General features: G+C 42.2%; 1 protein-coding gene across 1 annotated transcript in view; it reads left to right on the top strand.

Moving 5' to 3' along the window:
• Positions 1-20,719, top strand: part of SYNE2 (spectrin repeat containing nuclear envelope protein 2) — a 197,256-nt gene that overhangs the window by 113,198 nt on the left and 63,339 nt on the right. The window contains exons 68-84 of the mRNA XM_075104124.1: positions 1,073-1,306; positions 3,161-3,328; positions 4,304-4,435; positions 5,373-5,485; positions 6,116-6,257; positions 7,206-7,337; positions 8,516-8,668; positions 8,926-9,135; positions 10,260-10,361; positions 11,412-11,531; positions 11,725-11,925; positions 13,739-13,912; positions 14,507-14,638; positions 16,588-16,784; positions 17,849-17,981; positions 18,902-19,084; positions 19,531-19,677. Of these exons, the coding sequence (XP_074960225.1) occupies positions 1,073-1,306; positions 3,161-3,328; positions 4,304-4,435; positions 5,373-5,485; positions 6,116-6,257; positions 7,206-7,337; positions 8,516-8,668; positions 8,926-9,135; positions 10,260-10,361; positions 11,412-11,531; positions 11,725-11,925; positions 13,739-13,912; positions 14,507-14,638; positions 16,588-16,784; positions 17,849-17,981; positions 18,902-19,084; positions 19,531-19,677 (2,673 nt within the window). The remainder of the gene's footprint in view (positions 1-1,072; positions 1,307-3,160; positions 3,329-4,303; positions 4,436-5,372; positions 5,486-6,115; positions 6,258-7,205; positions 7,338-8,515; positions 8,669-8,925; positions 9,136-10,259; positions 10,362-11,411; positions 11,532-11,724; positions 11,926-13,738; positions 13,913-14,506; positions 14,639-16,587; positions 16,785-17,848; positions 17,982-18,901; positions 19,085-19,530; positions 19,678-20,719) is intronic.

Genomic DNA, 20,719 nt, shown 5'->3' with positions numbered 1-20,719 from the left:
TATGTGTAATGTTTTGTTTTTTAAATGAATTAACTAAACCAAACCGGCTTAGAACTAGAGCTGGAAATTTCGGGTGGAGGTTGAAGTAAACTGGTCCATTTTTATTTCTTTAGTCATGTATACCTCGATAGACATATATAGACTGTTCTGGGATCTGTATACTCAGATTTATTTTCTATGTTTAATGACACTGTCCCATACTGTCTCAGAGGCAAACAAGAACAATAATGTTTAAGACATTGATAGCTGAAATAACGTATTTTTGCTCTCTGATTTTCTGCAAATTCCCATTTTAACATCAAGCTTGTGCACTACCACTGACCATCTCAGTTGCCTGAATGTATGCTCTAGAGCTGTGGGAGTGTACAGGTAGTTTTGTTCTTGTGGTGTTGTACTTGATTTACTTACTAAGTACCAGTACTTGCATGTGTGGAGGTATATACATACCTGTACAGCCTTCCAAGCAACTGCTGATATCTCCAAGCACTTTAGACTTCTCCTTATTACGGAAATGTACAATATTGCTTCTTAAAGGAGAGCAAATAAGAAGAAAGAATTACACAAGAGTGGTTTTTTCTGTGTGACCTAGAACCTGAACAAAGCATATCTGACTGTTGGAACTGAACATACCTGTAGCTTATAAGCACCGCCCAACAGCTTGCTTTGCAGCTTTAAACTGCTTTGCTTTTACATCTGACTCCTACAGAAAAACATCTCTCCTCAGGGGAGAACTGGTTAATGGTGAGTCATCCCACTTCCTGTGTGCTCAGGTATACCTGTGCAAATGCAAATTGCTGCCTATAAACCTGTTATACCAGATCCTGAATTGCCTGACTACCGAGTTTCCCTTTCTTTTTCTCTTTCTCTTTTCCCTTTTTTTTTTTTTGGGGGGGTATTTTCGGTTTGGATTTTTTTTGTTTGTTTTTTTTTTTTTTAGATCTGGGAACTCAGCGGCAGAGTGGTTTCGGAGCTCTGTGGGTGTGAAAATTAAACATTTCCCACTGGTAAAGGGAGGGGAATGAAAGAAAAAACCAGATAGATAACCGCGTTTCTTTCATGTGCTTTGCTTCAGAGTGACACGCCACCTCCTGTTCCCAACGCCACCCGGGGCTCTCGAGGGAAAGCAGGAGACTCAGAGGAAGCGGTGGATGGCAGTAGGCCTGAGCCAGAAACGATCCTCCAAGTGTGCCAGGCCCAGGTTGCCGAGCTGGAACAATGGCTAGACAAAACTAAATTGTCCCTGAGGTCAGACCCCCAGACTCCCAAAATGCAGCAGATGGTGGAACTGCGGCTTGCTGATTGCCAGGTAAGGCGGAGCAGTCAGTTTGCTGCTGCCATCCACACAAGTCGCCCCTCCCTGGGTTATGTCTCTGCAGAAAACCTACGCTTACTGCTTCTCCACTCCCCGCTTAATTGGCTTCATGACACTGTGCACAAAACAGGTAACCACTTGGCTTCAGTTTTAGGTGCAGCTTTCCAAGGGCTTAGTTAAAATACCTATTTTTACAGTTGGGATCTTTATGCATCCGGGGGATTTAGGTAGAACTCGAGTATTTTAAAAGCTTTGTTTTACTGTGGGTTATTTTCAGAAACAGGGTTCACTATAGTTTGAATCGTCTGTTAAAAGGCAATTTTTCATTGGTCTCAGTCATGGTAAATCAGCTAGAAGAAAAGGAATATATTTTTCTTTTGACATTTTCACTTTCTATTTTTGTCAGAGTCATTTAAAATACTGGTATGAGATAGCTTCCAAGCTGGTAAAATCTTCTGCACTTTTTGCATAAAGCTGCCAGCTTAGGTAAAAAAAACAGGGGCTTTCCCCCTCCCCTCTGTGGTCAGTGGTGATCTTTGGACCTACTGCCGTACTTCTAGGGCAGCCTCTTGGCCCAGACGGCAGTGGAAGGAAAGGAGTGGGCGGTACCCATTGGTGAAAACGGGTGGAGGAAAGCAGGGCTGGCATGAGGGGCTGGGGTGGGTGGGAGTCCTGGCGTGAAGCTTTTATCTCTGATGCACAGATTAAAAGCAAATGTGCAGGCATGCCACTTTTGAAGTTCCCTGTGGTGCCAGTCTGGTGTACCAGTTTGCTTCAAGCACTGAGTCTACCTAAAACAACAAAATTCACTCACCAATAAAGGACCCAATACCAAAATGTCCCTGTTTTAAATTACTAGGAGACATTCCCAGCTGTTTTGTGGTTGTTGTTGAGTGGAGTTGTTTTGATAGGAACTGAGTCCATGCCAAGAAGTGCTTCTGGGTTTAGCCTGTGCTCAGGTGCTGAACTCTGTGGTAATTAGGATCCTGAATGCACCTAAGTAGCTGGCTGTGCCTGGATCCCATTCAGGATTCATGTCAGCATAGGCTTCAACGGGGCAGTTCCAACCAGTAAAAAGCAGCAGGCTTCAGGCAGCTGTAAGTGCTGCTGGACTCCTGTCAGCTTTTAATAGTTTGGCTCAATGTTAAGACATGAGCTTGGTGGTGGGGGAGGTTTTTCTAAGCTAGTCAAGATCTACGCAGAAAAAACATAGCACAAAGCAGAAGCAGTCTCTGGATATGGATGTATGATGTAAAGCAGTTAATTTATTGCAGTTGATTACTTTGCAGTTGAGCCATGGTACCTGTCTCCACACTCACCTTAAAAATATGAGTTTAAAGTCATGCAGAGATGCACTTTGATTCATAGCATCTTGAATTAAAATTGAATTAAAAACCAAATCCCAACAGTTTACAATGGCCTGGCTGGCACATGGTAACGTTACTATGTTTTGGTAATTCAGCATCGTTCCTCCCAAAGGGTGATGTGATCAGTCTGTGCACTGCCTCCTTCTCCACCATTGGGGTGTGTTGTCTTCTTGGTTGAATCCAAATGGAGCCTTTTTGTTTCTGTTCTCCTCTTTTATTACTCCATATCAGAGTTAATATAACTTCCCGCAGAGGCTGTCATTTGAAACAGTTTTAAGACTGTGTATAAAATTTATTTAATTGTTCAAAATAAAAAGAGACTATATTGGAGAAAATCTAGGTGGTTTGCAGCTATTTGTCTCTTTTCCTGTAAGTTTCTATTCTTTTCAGACAGAGAAAATGTGGGCGTTGACTTCAGAATGTTGTCAGGAAAGGAGTGTTGTGCTTCTAAGAACGAATAATTGACTGCTGTCCCTTCTAGGTGATGTTATCAGAGATTGAACAAAAGGTCCTTTCTTTATTGGAAAATTGTGGAGATAGTGCAGACTACCAACAAGAGACAGAGGCTCTTTCCTTGAAGCTGAAGGAAGTGAAGTGCAATTTGGAAAAAGTCCAGGTGATGCTTCAAGACAAATACAATGAAGAGCAGGTAAAGCATATGAATGATGTGCAGAGCGAGAGTGAGAGTCATGGTGCTTTAACGTGCTGTAGTTGCAGAACAGTTACAGCTCACCATGGGAAGGAAGGAAGAGAGAAGAGTCAAATAGGAATGTCAGACTTGTTATTATTCTGCTTTAGGGTGCTGCTGTATTTGTAGTTTGCAGCAAGTAGTGCATTTTTAATGAGTCTCTGAACAACATCTTTTCTGCTTTAAGTGCTCAGTGACAGAGGTCAAGATTTTGTGAGTACAGGAAAAGGATAAAAAGTTCTTTTGGTTTGTTTTTTTAAATGCCTTTAAAATGCCTTGATGTTTGTCTGTGACAGTACCGCAGCAGAGGCCTTTAAGCAGTAACTTTCTGTTTGAAGAATGCATAAATGGCAAGGGCGGTGGCTCTGCCAGCTCTCCTGCGCCACAGCTCCCAGTTTCAGGGCTAATTCCCACTCTGTTGTGCAAGGGGCCAGAGAAGCCCACCTGATGTGTTCGTGTAAGAGCAGCCACCGTCTCCCCGGCGCTGGAGGAGCACAATCTAAAACAGAGCTTGCATGTCCAGGAGAGAATTAGCACTGGGAAAGGCTCCTGTTGAAATATCAATGTGAGCACAGACTGATAAAAAATCCACATGTATGAGCAAATTTATAAGCATAAATTGCACATCCATATAATTTATTCAAACAATAAGGATGGAGGGTTAGTATCAATTAATCTGCTAACAGGAAAATCAAAACAAGCCTTGTAACTGTCAGGGAGAGAAATGTGAGGACCTTAGCAGGAGGTTAGAACGGATCAAACTTTCAGTAAATGGAACTGGACAGAAATCTCTAGCAACTATGTGTCAGGCACTGTTGATTCCGTGTATGACAAGTCCGAGACAGATCCGCTCTTGCCATTTCCCCAAACTGTACCTGTGGGTTCTGCCCTCTTGTCAAGTCTGGAAGCCTTCCCACAACATGTCTCTCTTTACAGATTCACAACAGGGAGAGGATCAACCCAGAGCCTCACTCAAAACAGATCCTACACTCAAACGGCTCCAGCACGCCCCAGCTTGCCCTTGCTGAACAGCCGCTCATTTGGCACAACGGTTTCCAGCACCCGCAGGTAATTCTCCTACTGTTCAGGAGCCAGGCTGCTCCACATCCCCTGTGGGTGTGGGGGACAGCTACATTCATCACCTGCTGCAATATTCACAGTGGGATCAAGTCTGTCAAGGGTAGGTTTCAGCCACTCCCCTCCTCCAGGATTAGGGGCATTTCTCAGTATGGAGAAAGTCCTCGCCCCTAAAATACCGTGTCCAAAAGGATACAAAGCTGGGCGGTACCCTGACACTTGCCTTGTATTGTAATGATTCAGGTGGCACACCTACCCCTCCAATCTCCTATCTTTGAAGCGTTGACATATTATGAAATCTGAATCTATATATTGATGTTGCTTTTGAAGATTAATTTGAAGTTAAAGCTTTGTGAATGCTTTCCCATGGCCTAACTCACAATGACTTCAAGGTGGTTGTTCACAAAATAAAAAGATCCTGTGATGTTCTGCACTCTACTTCTACTCTACTTCTGTTTTGCTAACTGAAAATTAGCTTTTGCCCTTTTCATGCATTAGAAAAGAGTTAGAGAAAAAGATCCAGCTTGAGCTGCTAAAATCGCTCACTTTTCACTCAACACTCTCTTTTTAACTAATGGAACTCAACCTCATATTTGAGCAAATCCCCTTTTTCCCTTGCCTTTCTCTCTGTATAAGGATGGCAGTCAACAGCCTTTAAATTTCCATATGTGCATCATTTGTTTCTGACTGATGGTTTTTGCTTTTAAAACTTTAGCTCAGGCAGAAACATATTCCATAAAAATACACGTTTTCAGAAAACAGTTTGTTCGGTAAACTCATGTTTACACATAAACTGTATTTTATTCTGATAATTGTATTCTTTGCTAAATGAATTATGTAAAATGTGGTTGGAAAAGCACAATCATCACTTCAGATTAATACAGTGCACACAACTGATTTTACTGTTCCCCCTATTCTCTGTGCACAGGATCTGAAAGTAAAAGCATCTGAGCAGAAAAGCCTCATTGACTTCATTGAGTCGTGTGTGGAAAAAGTGCGGCCACAGTTTGAGGACAGCGTGACTCAGAAATTAGAATCAAGGTACAAAATAACAAAATTGATGACAGGATTCAGTGATGTAAAAATGCCTAAACCTGCTGAAACTTTGCAGTGGCACCATTGGTTCTGTGCAGGGGTGTGTGCCTTTAGGAGAAAAATTGCAGAAGCTGGGAGATTTCTGCTACCAACAGTCTTAGAGAAATGGAGGCTTATTTATGTGACAGCCTGTTTGATATTGGTCTGACTCCAGTGTTTAGAGTCAGTCTTGATATCAGGCAGGGCTGACTCCTGCCATAAACTAAAGCAGGCCCATGCGGAGGCAAGTTGGGTGTCAGTTCACAGCCTTTGCTATACAAATGCATGGAGATACCCAGCCAGATTTTAAGGCAGCATCTTTGAAAAGGGGGCATTGCGATCGTGCACCTTCCAGCATGGAACCAAGAAATGCTACAGGGCTATGCTCCCCATATTGTCCATCCAGAGATGGAGGGTACTAGCAGGGCCCTAGGGTGTTTCACAGGAAGGGAAAAGCCCAAAGAAATGTTTCAAAGCTTGGATTAAAGATCATCCATGCACTTGGTTTCACTCTGGTTTTGAGGCAGGAGCGATAGAAACCAATTTTGCTTATTTTGCTTTAGTATTTGCCATTCTAATAACATTTTCTCAATACAGCAATGGAGAATCTGATCCAAAGAGCAAGCAGGCAGATCCCACCTTAGCTCCAAAGGACCAAACGGGTAATAAATGGCAATATTTGCAACAAGAGCTGTCATCAAAGATGAAATCTCCTCTCTGCCAGCTTGTGGAACCTCAGGTCTGTTAAAGTTCAGTAAAACACTCTTTCTGCAGGCAGTTGGTGTGGTAAAGATAGCAATTAGGGTATCTTCCTGCATCATCGTATCATGTGTCTTCATCAGATAACTGAAATCTGTGCAAGTGATCTCCAGAGGAAATTGTTACTTCATACTGTTTTTATGATTGTCTTTTAATTTTACTTTGAGGTAAATGATGTCTCTGAAGTAGTGATTGCTAAGCATAGTGTGGGAGCACATAGGTGAATCCTTGTAGTTAACATTCAGACCAGATGTTATCTGCATAATTCTTTCAAGAGAACTGAGTTAGCCAGCAAGCTCCCAGCTGGTTTTCATGGATGTGGGTTAAGTCTCAGTTCTTGCAAGTGAGAACATTTTTGTCAAAGCAAACCTCTGGCTTAAATTTTGTTCTGCGTTCACCATTGTGTTCTCTCTGTCACATATCAAAAGCAGAGTTTGGACTGCAACAAGAGCACGCTGTGTATTTATTCTGAACAGACGGCAGAATTTTACTGCTTGGACAAAACTATAATTTCTGTTATTAACAGTGTTGTTCACGCTAAATGAGTATCACTAGATTCCCTGTTATCTGAAATTGCTGCATTACGTGGAAGAATATCAATCATGTAAAAGGATGAATGTCAGCTCTTTTTCAGGCAAGACTTACATGGCAGTGGGCAGCAGGGCTGCCTTAATGCAAACTACAACCTGTAGTCCTTAAAGCTGGGAATCAGAGGCCCCTTCTTCAGGCAATCTGCTGTCAGGGCATAGCCTACCCAACTAATATTTGCCAGTAAAAAGCAAACCTTCCTATCCATCCAGGTGTTTTTTATTAATGCCTTGAAACTTTCATTTTAATGCTTTTTGAGAGGAGTGTTGTCTAGTTGCCCATAGCCCTGTCTTCATTTGAGCTGCTCACCTAATTGCAGTATTCTTTTTCCAAATGTTAGATTACAACAAAGATGAACATTCTGCCCCGAGGCACATTCGCTAGTGCAGGAACCCCAACTGTGGAAGAACTGAAAACTTACACTGTCCAGCTGGGAGACCTCAGCCAAGAAGCAAATGTGGTGCATGCACAGGTAAAAATGGCATGTCCTAGCACTGCAAAAAATACCAGGGATTCTAGACACAAGATGCTGTTTGGGCGCTGGGAAACGTAGCCAATAATCATATTATTGCACATAGTGTTCACTGTAGTGTAGCTTTTGCATCAGGTATAGGCTATAATGTAGAAATCAGCTTAGGATTTTGGGAGGAAACATTTCAAGTTTCAGCTATGATACTTCTGCTATCTGCATCCAGAGATTTGCTAATGTGGGTGAAACGTCTCAAACTGTTAAAAGGAAGGAGCCTGGAATGATTTCAGTAAACCTGCAGGATTGGAGCTGACAAGATGAATTGCGTTGTGCCCATTTGTCGTGGTTTAGCCCCACTTAGCAACTGAGCCCCACGCAGCTGCTAGCTCACTTCCCCCACCCCAGTGGGACCAGGGAGAGCATCAGAAGAGCAAAAGTAAGAAAACCTGTGGGTTGAGATAAGAACAGTTCAATAATTAAAATAAAACAATAATAATAATAGTAGTAATAACAGTAATGTAATGAGAAGGAAAATACCGGGGTGGAGGGAACAAACAAACACACACAAATGATGCAACTGCTCACCACCCGCCAACCAACACCACCAGCACCCGAGCCGCGATCGCTGCTTCCCCCGGCCAACTCCCCCAGCTAACACCCTGGGCAGGCCGTCGTATGGTATGGAATATTTCTTTGGCCAGTTTGGATCAGCTGTCTTGGCTGTGCCCCCTCCCGGCTTCTTGTGCACCTCGAAGAGCATGGGAAGCTGGAAAGGTCCCTGACTAGTATAAGCACTACCCAGCAATACTTAGCACCTACTTAGTAACCTACTTAGCAGCAGCTAAAACATTAGCGTGTTATCAACATTATTCTCATACTAAATCCAAGATACCAGCTACAGTGAGGAAAATTGACTCTTTCCCAGCCAAAGCCATAGCACCGTTCCTGAGATTAGAGACCTGTAAGACCACAGCCACTCCCAATACATAGAGTCATTGTCTCAGCTTTGGCCTTGACAGCTCTGCGTATTCCATACATACAACTGTCAGAGTCTGTCCCTCAGTATTTCATTAATTCTGTCTTATTATTAGCTGACTGAACCTCTAACCTTATAGGAGTGAATAAATCTTAGCCATTCCTTGGGTGGAAGTACTGAAAACTTCTGACTTGCCTTTACCCAGGATAATGTGGCAGAGGAAGTTTCTTCCAATCTGGACAGAAAATTGTTTGAGCTGCTTCTGGCAATCAGCCGATGTTTGAATAACATGGAGGAGATGTTAAACACCTCAGTCCTCTCCACTGAAGAGGCAGCCGTGCAGCAGGCTCTTTATGAGGTAACTGTCCCAAAGCATCCAGCGAAGGAGAAACCCCAGTGGATTTCTGTTATAACATAATATATATGGCCTGGTATTTCCTCTCTGTTTTGCTGGCATTATTCAGGAATAACACCACCAAACTATTTGGTGTTGCCCAGATTTGGGCCTATGGCTTTTAACAACAATTATCAACTTGAGCCCTGCTGCCTTTCACAGGCAAGAGTCCTTGGACAGAGACCATTTTCACTCATGTTATCTTTCTTCCAACCCTTTAGACTCTTTCTGTTGAGCTGCAAAAACTTCACGCTGATCTGAGTGATAAAAAAAATGATCTTCTAAAGTCTATTAGCTGCGCTGGTGGGAGCACAGATGTGTTCTGCGAGTGCTTTAACAACTTGCAGGCGAGGCTGGAACAAACTCAAGCTGCCACTGCTTCAAGGAGCAACTCAATGAAAGCTGGGCTGGATCATAATAGCAATTATCAGGTACTCTGCTGCCAAATGCACATCTTGTTTCACAGCATCTGTTAGTCTTGTCAGTGTTAATGCATTTGGGTTACAGATGAGCAATCTATAATGGGCTTTCTTTTTGAACTCTTGGCCTCTCAAGAAGCAAATTAATTCTGGTGTTTACAGTGCCATTTGCAATGCTGACTACCTTAGGGGCCTTGATCGCAGTAGATTTGCATGCAGAAAGGATGGAAGAAACCTGGGATCCCATGCAGGCTGAGCTACAGGCTAAAGCAAGCTCCTGCGTGTAGGGATTAGGCCAAGGAGGGTTTCATATATTGTTTCTGCTGCTGTGTGGATTCAGCAGGGGCACACGGGGAAGCTTCTTCCCTTTTGGTGCCACATCTGGCACTGGGCTACTTTTAGTTACGTATTGGAGGTTGATTTGACCTTTTTGTATTTAGTGTACCTTTAGATTTTGTGCTACAGTAGCAGAAGCCAGAGTTTTGTAAATTTGAAGTTTTTTGTTCTTTTTCGGAAAAGCAGATAGTGGGAAACTTTACTGTAGGTTCTCGTGATGGGCTAAATCTACTAGCTATTGCTGGAAAACATCCAGATCGGGTATTTAGGCTGAAGTAGGGGAAGAAAAGCCTGGTCTTTGAAATACAGTTTCCAATGTCCGGCAAAACTCCAGTGTGCTCTTCATCTGCAAGTCAGCCTAGCTCTTTACTGCTGAATAATAAAACAGTTCCTTTGAAGAACACTGGGATATTGTCTCTAAACAGTAGCAGGACTAGTCTTGCAACGTTTACTTATGCAGAATCCATGGAGCTCCATCTGTTGCCAGTAATGGGCTCATTTTCTCATTTTCAGAAGAGAAGAATGTGTTTCTCTGCAAGTTTCACAGGTTTTTATGGTCATAGAGGATCATTGTGAAAGAGTAATCTGCTTTCTTACACTACACAGACTACAGAATTTCCCTCTCTAAATTACTGCTTTAAGCCCATAATGCTCATGGTGTATTTTGTTTTTTTTTTTTTTAAAGAGGTAAAAAGTGCTTTTGCTGTAAGAGGTAACCGTTTTGTTTGCTGTGCAATTTTGTCTGGTCATTACTATATTCCTGATAAGTGATATACCTCTGATGTTTGTTTCTTTTGCAGAATGAAACCAGACTGCTCTATGATCAGTTAACTGAGAAGAAAGCTTCTTTGCAACAATGCTTGAATGCAATACGTGGACATAATGTTTCTGAACAGCTTCAGGTAATTCATTTGAAGGAAATGACAGGAAAAGCTCACAGAACTAGCTATTATTTCCAGTTTTCTGCAATCTGTGAAGTTTCATATTTTCTAAAGTTTGAGTCTCGCTTATGTTTTAAGCATGGGGGAAGGAGAGTGTTCAGTATTCGCCACCTTTTTTTTTTTTTCATTCCAGTCCTTTTAGTAGTTGGAGTGGAGAAACCAGTCTCTCCACAACCTCTCAGAGGAAATACACCCCACGATACCACAGGGAAGAAAAATAGCAACACAAAAAGCGCATCACTTCACACGTTATGCCTTTATATACACAAAACTAGCTTTTCTTTGTGGGAATAGGACTCCAGTATTTTTACCTACTACTTCAGCATTTATGAGCGCTTTTGTCATATGGCATTTGACCAGTTAAGCTATTTTCTTCAGCCTTCATAAGGATTAGCAGAGAATGAAAAATGAACAAACTGCATATCCTCCCCAGAATGGTCATTGACCATCTATCTACTTGCTGGTGAAGAAAAGAGGGTGTCCCAAAAGTTTTTTTACAGGCTCATGACCTTGCTTACAGGCATATTTTCTGCCAGGCTGAAAGCTATGTTCAGAGCTGCTGAATCCCCTAGCAGAGACTGCTGCCTATATTCTGTCAAGTAACCACTCTTGGAAAAGGAATGCCAGAAGTACACAGCTTTCCTTCCTTCAGAGACAACCTGTCTCAACCCATCCCTGAGTCTTCCTACTTCATAAGAAAAAATGGTATTTTCTGAGTCCATGATTAATGGCTGCTCTTGAATTAGTAAACTGAAATGCATGTTGAATATTGGACTGAGACATAAGACCTGAATTCCCTTCCTGGCTGTGCCGTGTGAACCCAGTGAGCTGTGTCATGAACAGTCTTGTCTGTTTAGTTTATAAGCTCGTTGGATCTTGGGGCCACATTGTGGACTTATACAGTACTAGCACAGCAGAGATCCAGCCCCTGGATCTGCTGCACGACTAGTGATAATAGAAAGTTTAATGGAACAGAACTCTTCCTAATAGCTTATTTTGTCCTTAATTCAGAAAACGGATGCCTGTGCTTTGGAGCTGCAAAACTTTGAAAACCAAGTAGCAAAACTGAGAGGCTATGGGGAAAGATTTCAGTTACCTACCACCTTAATCCAGGAAGCTTATAAATTAGAGGTAAGAGCACAGTACAGTTTCCACTTAGTCAGCAAAGTTCGAGTCTCCTAAGCAAGGTATTTTTAGTATTCTTTATTAGAATAAAGATTATTCTCAATAAAAATAGGTAATTTTGCATTCTGGGAATGTGTGTGTGTGTTTGTGGGATTCGTTTCTGTCCTTCATGAATCATTAAACTGTGTTTACATTGTAGGATGTTTTGGATGACATGTGGGGGATTCTGAAAGCAAAGTATGTCGAACTGAACTCTCCTTCCATCAGTGAGAGCCAGTATGAGAACTTACTTCATGGATTTGCAGAGCTGGTATCTATTGGACAAGAGAAGATTGCACAAGATCCAAAGCAGCTAACAAAAAGCAGAGCAGCTCTGCAGTCTCACCTGGAAAATCACAAGGTATAAGACGCTTATCACAGCACTGCTCAGATGGGCATAGCAGGAGCACTACTTTCTGAGACTGGTTTCTCTCCAGTGTTTTGGAGAAGAATAACTAGCTCATAGCATAGGGGAAGAACTGGAGTACGTGCAGAAAACAAAGCAAAGTTTTTCAGTAAACCAACATAGGACCCACTAAAATATGAAAGAGAAGTTATTACAGCTGCAGTTTTGGGTATAAATTAAGGTCAGGATTTCAGATTTCTCAATCTAATACCACTTTGGCTTACCTCAGAACTTATTGATACATGAGGAAAACACAAGTCCTTCTAATTACTGGTAATAAATCAGTAGTGATGTTCCTGAAGCTGCTGTCTAGCAACAGCGAGTTGAGCCTTTACTTTCAAAATTCTGTGCTGCCATGATCTGATGGAGGAAACTTACCCATAACAGCTTCTCTTCCAAAGGAAGGATAGTTTAGATCCTCCCCTTGGCAGCCCAGTGTCCTCTGTACCCAGCTGCTACATGCTTGATGGGAGATGGCTGAGAATGCACGTGCATCCTCACTGTCCTACCACTTGGCAAGAAGCCCTGGCCAACATTAGTCACCCAGAGATGTCTCTGTCATGTCAATGCCTTGATTTAACTGCTCCACACAGCTCAAACTCCCTTAAGAACTGCTTCAGGATGCCAAGCACTGCAAACCACTATTCAAGAGTCATAGGAATTGTGTTTGTCACTCACAAATTCCTATAGCAAAGCAAAACATTAGGAATTTATTTACAAAGGAAAACAAATAATATATCTGCAGTCCAAATATACATACACTGATTTACAAAAGAAAAAGAAAACTGCTGTTTTCCCTGCCCTGGTTATCAAAGACTTATTGGGATGCTCACACAGCCTATGCCTGGGGTGTGGTCCTTACGTGAAATTCTGGTACTAGTTATTAGTTCTTAGTGAAGAAGACCTTGATTGAAGAGTGTGATCTTAAACCTTCAAAGCTTTTTTGTGGGGGAAAGTGTTCTGTTGAGATTCAGACCTTTTTTGAAGAGCTCAGCTGAGCCGTAACTAAATCAAACTGTTACCCAGTTATCCCAAAGGATTATTGTGCCCTACTTGCTGCTTAGGCCTTAGAACTGCCAGTAGCCTTGCTGCTTGGAGTCACCTCGCATCCAGGTGAAACAAACTGGATAATGGCTATCTGGTGATAACTACCTCACACTAAACAATGAATTTATTTATAGTTGAACTATTTGTTCCATCATCTTCCTACAACATCTTTGTATTTCATATGAACTGAAGGTATAAATGTAGATCTTTTTCTTTAGAAATTATAAATGAAAATAGTGTATACAACGCATCTTTGGGGGGGGGGGTGGGGGAGGGGGGTATAGACTGGACATTAGGAAGCATTTCTTTACCAAGAGGGTGGTCAAACACTGGACCAGGCTTTCTAGAGAGGTGGTCGATGCCCCAAGCCTATCATTGTTTAAGAGGCATTTGGACAATGCCCTTAATAATATGCTTTAACTTCTGGTCGGCCCTGAAGTGGTCAGGCAGTTGGTCTACATGATCGTCGTAAGTCCCTCCCAACTGAGAATATTCTATTCTGTTCTGTTCATTTTATCACTGGTTCTTGACTAACTCTAAAATGGTTAGTAACTGCCCATCTTGGGGCAATGCAGAATTTGATTAGAAGGCTCGTGACTCCAGCTATGAGACACCCTGAAACTGGCTGAAACTGAAAACTCAGTGAGTCTTCTGTCTTCTTCATCCTCCTGCTGTGGGTGTTACCTCTCCTAAAGAGCAAGCTTTAACTTATATTTTTCAGGAATTTTTCCACAACCTCATGACCCACATGGCTTTCATGCAAGCATTTTCCAAGAAAGTGACTCCTTCCATCTTACAAAAGAGAGAGGAATTCTGGAGAGAGCTGGTGAATGAAGTGAAGCTGCTGGAGCAGAAGGCCTGCCAGTATGGTATACACTTAGAGAGCCTGTCAAAGGTAATGAGTTAAAAGAAACCCAGAGTAAAAGCTGGTGGGAAGAAGGAAAGGAGTTGAATCTAGGGGGGAACCCTTTCAGCACTAGTGACTCTTTGGCTAGTAGTTGTCCTTTCCTGTCTCCATTGGACAGCAACAGCCTATTACTTGTTCTGTGTGTGTCAGCAAACTGGTTTTTTTTCTTGAAAACCTTTGAAAGTGGACATTTCAACCCATTACTCTGACGTGGGTTGGACTTTATGACTTATTGCAGTAATTTTTGAGTGCTTGGACTGACAGGAGAGCCATTTAAGGCACAAAAATACCAGCACCACTTTAAAATAAAACCTAAAAATTGATCTTAAAACACCCCTAGGGAATAAAAATTTAAATATGCCACTTTAAAATAAGAGACCTTGAAGATATTAGAGAATTAATTAATTCATCTGTGGTGAAATCATGTCTCACTTTAATATTTCCATATTATTCACTTATTTTCATGTTTTGTCTCATTAAAGTAAGAGCTGCTGGTGCTATAATAAGCATTAAGACCTCAGTCTGGTGTAGCAAAAATGCAGATAGATGTATGCTATGTTAATGATGCAGTGTATTTTTTAGGAATGGATGGAATTTGATGATGAATGCCTAGTTTTCAATAAGGAGTTAGAGGCACTTGCCTCTACTCTGCCTTCTGTGAATTTGGTTGAAGAAACAGAAGAAAGATTAATGGAAAGGATTGCACTTCTACAGGTATTTATGCGTCTGTCTCTCTGGCTGATTTTCTTTGTGGATCCATAGAGCTTCATGTCCTTGTCTCTGTGTGGATGCAAGCTGAAATCTTACTTTTAAAATTATCAGGAGATTGGGCTGCTAATTTCAGCCAGGGACTAGAAGTTCATTTATGTGGGAGTAATGACAATAGCGACTTTAGAATTTGGTCTTCAGATGCAAATATTTGGGAGAAGATGGTATGCAGGCTACATGTATTCCAAGGGCATCAGGGAGCCTTGGAGTGAACACAGAGCCCCTTCTCTGTGATTCAGGAATGATTTTCATGCCATGAGGTAAAACCTATGGAAGAGGTGAATCAACCCAGTGCCTTCAAATATCTAAATGCCTGGTTACAATAGAAGGTCTACAGGTTTACCAGCTCCTTTGAAAATCCTAAGAATTCAAAATAAGATGTCCTGCTTTCTATCATACCAAATTAAATAGCATTCCTTTTGTACAGAATGGCAAATAGGCTCCTGGTTTGTTCCCAGCAGCATCTGTGATGGCAGTGCCATACCTTTATTTAGAACCTCAAATCCTGTTGGAAACATTTTATCTATGTTTTAAACACATTTGAATATAAGGATATGAAAGCAGCTTTATGGTTGTTTTATAAAATGAAGAAGAAATAGCGTTCAATTAACTTAGTGATGTTTCTTCAGAGAGTGCTCTGCATTCCTCACAGGTTTGACCTTTCTCAGTCTTCAAAGGACCCACTCTCTTAGAAATTTTTTAATTAAGGATTCTTTGGGTCTATATTGAGTCCACTTTGATATTTAGATTCAAGGACTATTCAGGTAAAAAGGACTACTCTGATTTAATCTGTTTGACTGCATGAAAGAGATCATTGGACATTCCCAGAAAATTCTGAGCTACAGTAAAGCTTTTGAAATAAATCAACAGGAGATATTTGCAATCACAGTAGCCCTCTGGTGATCTGATGCCTGTTGCACTGAGACAGGAGTCATGGAATGTTTGTATAGCCATTGATTGTGAAGTTGCCTGGATCACGTTGGTTTTCTTAAGTTCTTAACTATCTTTTTTCTCTTAAGTCTCTATTTGCCTTTGAAAACATCAGAAACAAAGTAGTAAGGGTTTAGAAGATGCTTTTGGGGGGAGTCCCAGCATTGGAGCTTCACAGTTCCTGGGACAGAGCAGAATAAAATTCTCTGGGGCTTAATTCCTGTGAGAGAAATATCCCTATTAATAATATTGTACAAGCCCTTTATGCCTGGAGAGAAGTGAGATACTTGCACATCACGCCATTGCTGTTTTCTGCCTTCTCCCTAGGACTGATTTATTTCCTGGATATTTTTTTTCTTCTTTTTCCCATTTCTTATTTTGACCTTCCAGTGGAGTATAGAATGGTAAAATGGTGCTTTGTTTTTGTTCAGCTGTCTTAGCAAACCAGACCACTCCTATGTCTTTTACTTAGTGTCTTCAGTGTTCACTCTACATTCCTCCCTGCATGATTATTCATTAGTTATCCCAACAGCTTCCTTCAAAACACTGTTAATACTTTTTTTCAAATAGGATAGAGCCAGAAGGCCCTCTAAGAACAGGGGGGCAATAACTTTCTGCTGGGGACAGCCATATGTTTGGACAATGCAGCCAGATCTGACAGAGAGTGTTTGTCCATTGTTTGAGATTTACATGTGTCGAAAAAGCCCATCAAATCATAACACAGTCATTCTGATAATATATGAAATTAAATACTGAGATCTGTCTCGATCTATCCAGAGGAAACAAACAAAAGATCTGTCTCCCTTTTGCATGTCATGAAGTACAGATTCCTTCTGTCTGAAAAATAAAATACATGATGGAGGAAATGTGAGATTAAGAAGTTAGAACAAATGATATGTGTTTTGCTAGCTGTGTTTTCAGTTTTTAAAATATTATTATTTTGCAAACTTGCCATATTCTGATAGCAAATCAAAAGCAGTGTTGATGAAAAACACGCCAGGCTGTACCAGATGGTGAAAGAAGGGAAGAAATTGCTGACTGCTGTGAGCTGTCCAGAAATAAGAAGCCAGATTGGGAAGCTGGAAGAGCAGTGGTTGTCTTTAACCAAAAAAGTTGGCCATGAATTACACCGACTTCAGACGTTACTCAAACTCTTGGTCAGGTGGGTATAACTCAGAAAGCAATTAGAGATATCAGCTAGAAATTAGTTTCTGACCTTCTATAGATATGTTTGCTGAAATATGACAGTGAATTAATTAATAACATAGCTTCCTTAACTTAAAAATGAGAAAAAGGAAAAGCAATGGTGATCAGAAATCTGACACTTTATTACATAGCTGATCTTCTGTCACTGTGTAGACAAGTGCTTCACTTCCTGCTTACTTTTGTAGGAAAAATATTTTGATTGCTGCCATTGCAAAGTCAGTGCATCTAGGTGAGAGTTAGCTGCACCATGCTGAAGTTTGTACGTTGGAAGTGTTAAGAGAAGCTCTGATCATGCTGCCCTAAGCGTTTTGGCCTGCTATGAGTGCAAGCTAGCCGTAATGTGTCTGTCTGCACACATACGCTATCCACCTTACAAACATTCAAGACCTGGCTGAAATGCTGCCTCAACTCGTGTTTTGAATTTCTACAAAGGGGAAGGACCCAAGCATGCTCAGTTCTTTCACATGGCCTAAGCCAACTGTCAATGCAGTCCTGGCAGTCAGGTGGAGGCAGTTTGGGGCTTTACAGCTCAGCCCATCAGCTGATGTGCCAGGCTCAGCTCTCTGAGCGCCTGGTCTGTGTGCTCTGATCTCACGCTGGCTGGATCCATAGTATGGACAAAGCCTGCCAGTGTGTGTTTGGCTTTTACCCCTGCTGTGTATTCTGCACTATATCTTGCAGTATGCACAGCCTCCTCTGGTGGTTCTGACCTCCAGCAAAGCTTTTTTCACCCATGTGAGCTTGTCTTGGCAACTGTTGGGTGGATACAGAGAGAGAATGTTTTCAGGGAGAGCAGACCAGCTGAAAAGAGCTGATAGGAAGAGTCTCATGTGTACCAGTGGAACTGCTGTGTTGCACATCAATCCATGCTGTCGCCATGCTTCTGCAGGGTTATGTAGCAGGATAGGTGCCAGAATAGCACATGCCTACTCACAGAGAGGAAGACAGCTTGGGGGGTGAGAAACGTACCCTAGACTCAGCTGGGAGATATATGTTTGTGTGTTTTGCTTTTCCTTGTAGCTACAACAGAGACTCGGAGGAATTAATGAAGTGGCTGGATTCTGCTCACCAGAGGATGAATTTTTGGAAGGAGCAGTCTCTCAATGCGTCACAAGATCTTCCCACCATAAGGGATAACATCAACAGCTTGTTTGTAAGTCAGTTCTCCTGCCAGGTTTAGATAAGACATCATGATTTCCAGTGAAAATGACACTTTTGAGTGGTTTTTGTATTTGTCGTGACCAAGAAGCCGGCCAGAATGTATCACTGATTGGCTTTGTGCCCCAAAGCCAACCCATTGTCTGTGTGGGGAGCCATGAGGATGGGAGGCCACCAAAGACCTTCCTTCAGATTGTGAGGGCAGACAGAATGCATAAATTGGAATGGAATCCTCTCATAATGTGCTCCCAACTGCAACACATCACAGCCCAGCCAGGATCTCTTATGCATCTAAGGTGTAATAGCATGGTTTCTGTCTTGCTCCTGAATCCAAATACCAGATATAGCAGTTCAGCCAAGCTGACAGGCCACTTACCCACTGAATCTGGAGCATGGGCTCAGGGAGCAGGGGTGAAGACAGCAGGGCTGTGAAGATGGTGAGCCAAAGTCAGGGAAGAGAAACATGCTGAATTGCATTTCATGTCTTTGTCTGCCCCCTGGTGCTGTGCTCTCCTTGTAAGATTAGCCAGGAGGTTCAGCCCCAGCATGAGGCTTGACAGAGGGAGTCTTGCACAGTGGGAAGGCAAAGCATTGTGAAGGTTGGACCAGTAGGTACAAGCTGGCCAGAGACTCGAGGATTGGGGTTGCTCCGTGGACCTCTGTGTGAAGTGGGGATCAGGATATTCCCAATCCCTGTGGAGCAAAAGCTGGCATTCAGCATTGTATTAAGCTGGGCAGAAAAAGGCCTTACCTGCTGCCAGAACATGTTGCGTTTAGGTTTTCTAAACTTCGCAAGCTCTCTAAAATCTGTTTGTTGAGGCAGGTCACCCTGTGACTGAAAACCTGGTTTGTCGTCTTTATTTAAATAGATACATAAATATTTACCCTCTCTTAAATGTCTCCCGCGCACCTCAGATATTCTCGAAGGAAGTTGATGAAAAGTCTTCTCTGAAGTCATCTGTGGTGAGCACTGCCAACCAGCTCTTTCAGGTGAAGCAAGCTGACACTGCAGCACTTAGGTCATCTTTGGCAAAGTTTGAGCAAAAATGGGGAGAACTGATTATACAGCTCCCAGCTACCCAAGAAAAGCTTCACCAGGTGAGGAGAAATGCTGCTGCTATCTCTCAGTTCAAGCTAAATAATTACTTTTAAATGTTGCTGCTGGGATTCAGACAGCTGCTGCATATGGCCTGCAAAGCACCTCTTACCTAATTAGCTGTCTGTCTTGCTTTCAGAATATCCCCAATATTGTACTGCAGTTTAATTATTGCAGTGTTCTTCCTGGGCTGGTTTGCACATATCTATCAACCTTACAGTTTTATATGAAAGTATATTACAATTAGAAGGAATTTCAAATTTCTGAATTCTCAAACTTTTCTTAATTTAACTCATATGCCCCTCTGAAGCACAGGGCTCACTTTCAAAGTTCATACCCCAGTAATTGCAATTATAGTGCCTGAGCATTTCTAAAAATACAGATGTCATCTTCCTTGGTATTTCCAACAAGCAGAGTGTAGAGGATTCATTATATGCTATACCCCCAGCTTCAGATGGAAAAACTTTCATCGCGGGAAGCTATTGCTGAACTAATGACCTGGCTGGACCATGTGGAACAACAGCAGGGACATGAGGAGCCAATAAATCCACAACGTAGTGCTGCCCAAGTCAGAAGCCTCCTTCAGAAGACCAAGGTAAATGGGAAGCTGTAAGTCCAGGCCTTCTGCAAGGTATTTGACTGTAACAAGGATGGAAGCAGCCTACAGACACTCTCATATCCTTCCCCGTGCTCTCAGGAGGGTTCCTCGAACAGTCTCAAAGTTGCCTTAACATGTTCCTTTAAAACCCTTTTGCTTCCATGCCACAGAAAACACTGCCTGCCCTGCAATACAGATACTGCCTGCTGTGCTGTAATCTCTTTTTCCTCATGCTGTCCCATCTGTTTCACTCGTTCTCTCTCTTACATTTACATTATAAAATGTGTTGGGCAGGAAAGCTCTGCTTCCCTAGGAAGATAGACTCTGATTGTGCTGTGTTTTAGTCTGCCTTTTCAACAGGAAATACCTTGTAATTTTGGACCTCCATAGCCAGAATTCATTTAACTAGAGAACAGGATTTTTGAATGTTGTGTTTCATCAAAAGAGATAACACTCCAGGAAAGGGGGACAAGATGAATGTCCTTGCAGAGAGAGAGGCTGCAGCAGACTCTTGGCTCTGTTCAGGTGCTAAAGTGCCAATGGCAGAGGCTGATTGCCCCAGCCACAGGAAGGATTCAAGCCATACTTGTACCTCCATAGATGCCAGGGAGCCCAAACTCAGGGCACAAATCCCTACAGAGCCATATTTTCCTCTGCCATTGTAGAGCTACCGAGCAGTGCTCTGGGCTCAGACAGGACGGACCATTCTCAGTCTGTAGCTGCAGTTCTCAGACACTTTGGTACTGCACATAAGGCAAGTGCCAACATCAGCATTTCTTTCAAAGTGCCTTAGTATAGCAGATACATAACACTTTGGTCTATATCAGTTTGATTTGGAAGTTGGAACATGTAGGTGAGGCACCATATTTAACCGTTTGGCTATTTAGAGACCAGTTTGTAGGTGTGCCCTCTGTACTTGTCAGCAATGTAGGGATGCATGCTGAAAGGAAAGCAGGGGTGTGAGGGTCACAAGTTCCTACAGGGAAGCAGCTATGGCTTCAGTCCCTCTACTGTGGTATTCCCTGGTGGCTTTTTTCTG

The sequence above is a fragment of the Phalacrocorax aristotelis genome, chromosome 9 (assembly GCF_949628215.1).
Source record: "Phalacrocorax aristotelis chromosome 9, bGulAri2.1, whole genome shotgun sequence".
Taxonomy (NCBI): Eukaryota; Metazoa; Chordata; class Aves; order Suliformes; family Phalacrocoracidae; genus Phalacrocorax; species Phalacrocorax aristotelis.
The sequence above is the reverse complement of the archived record's forward strand: the minus strand, read 5'-3'. Positions and strand labels throughout refer to the sequence as shown.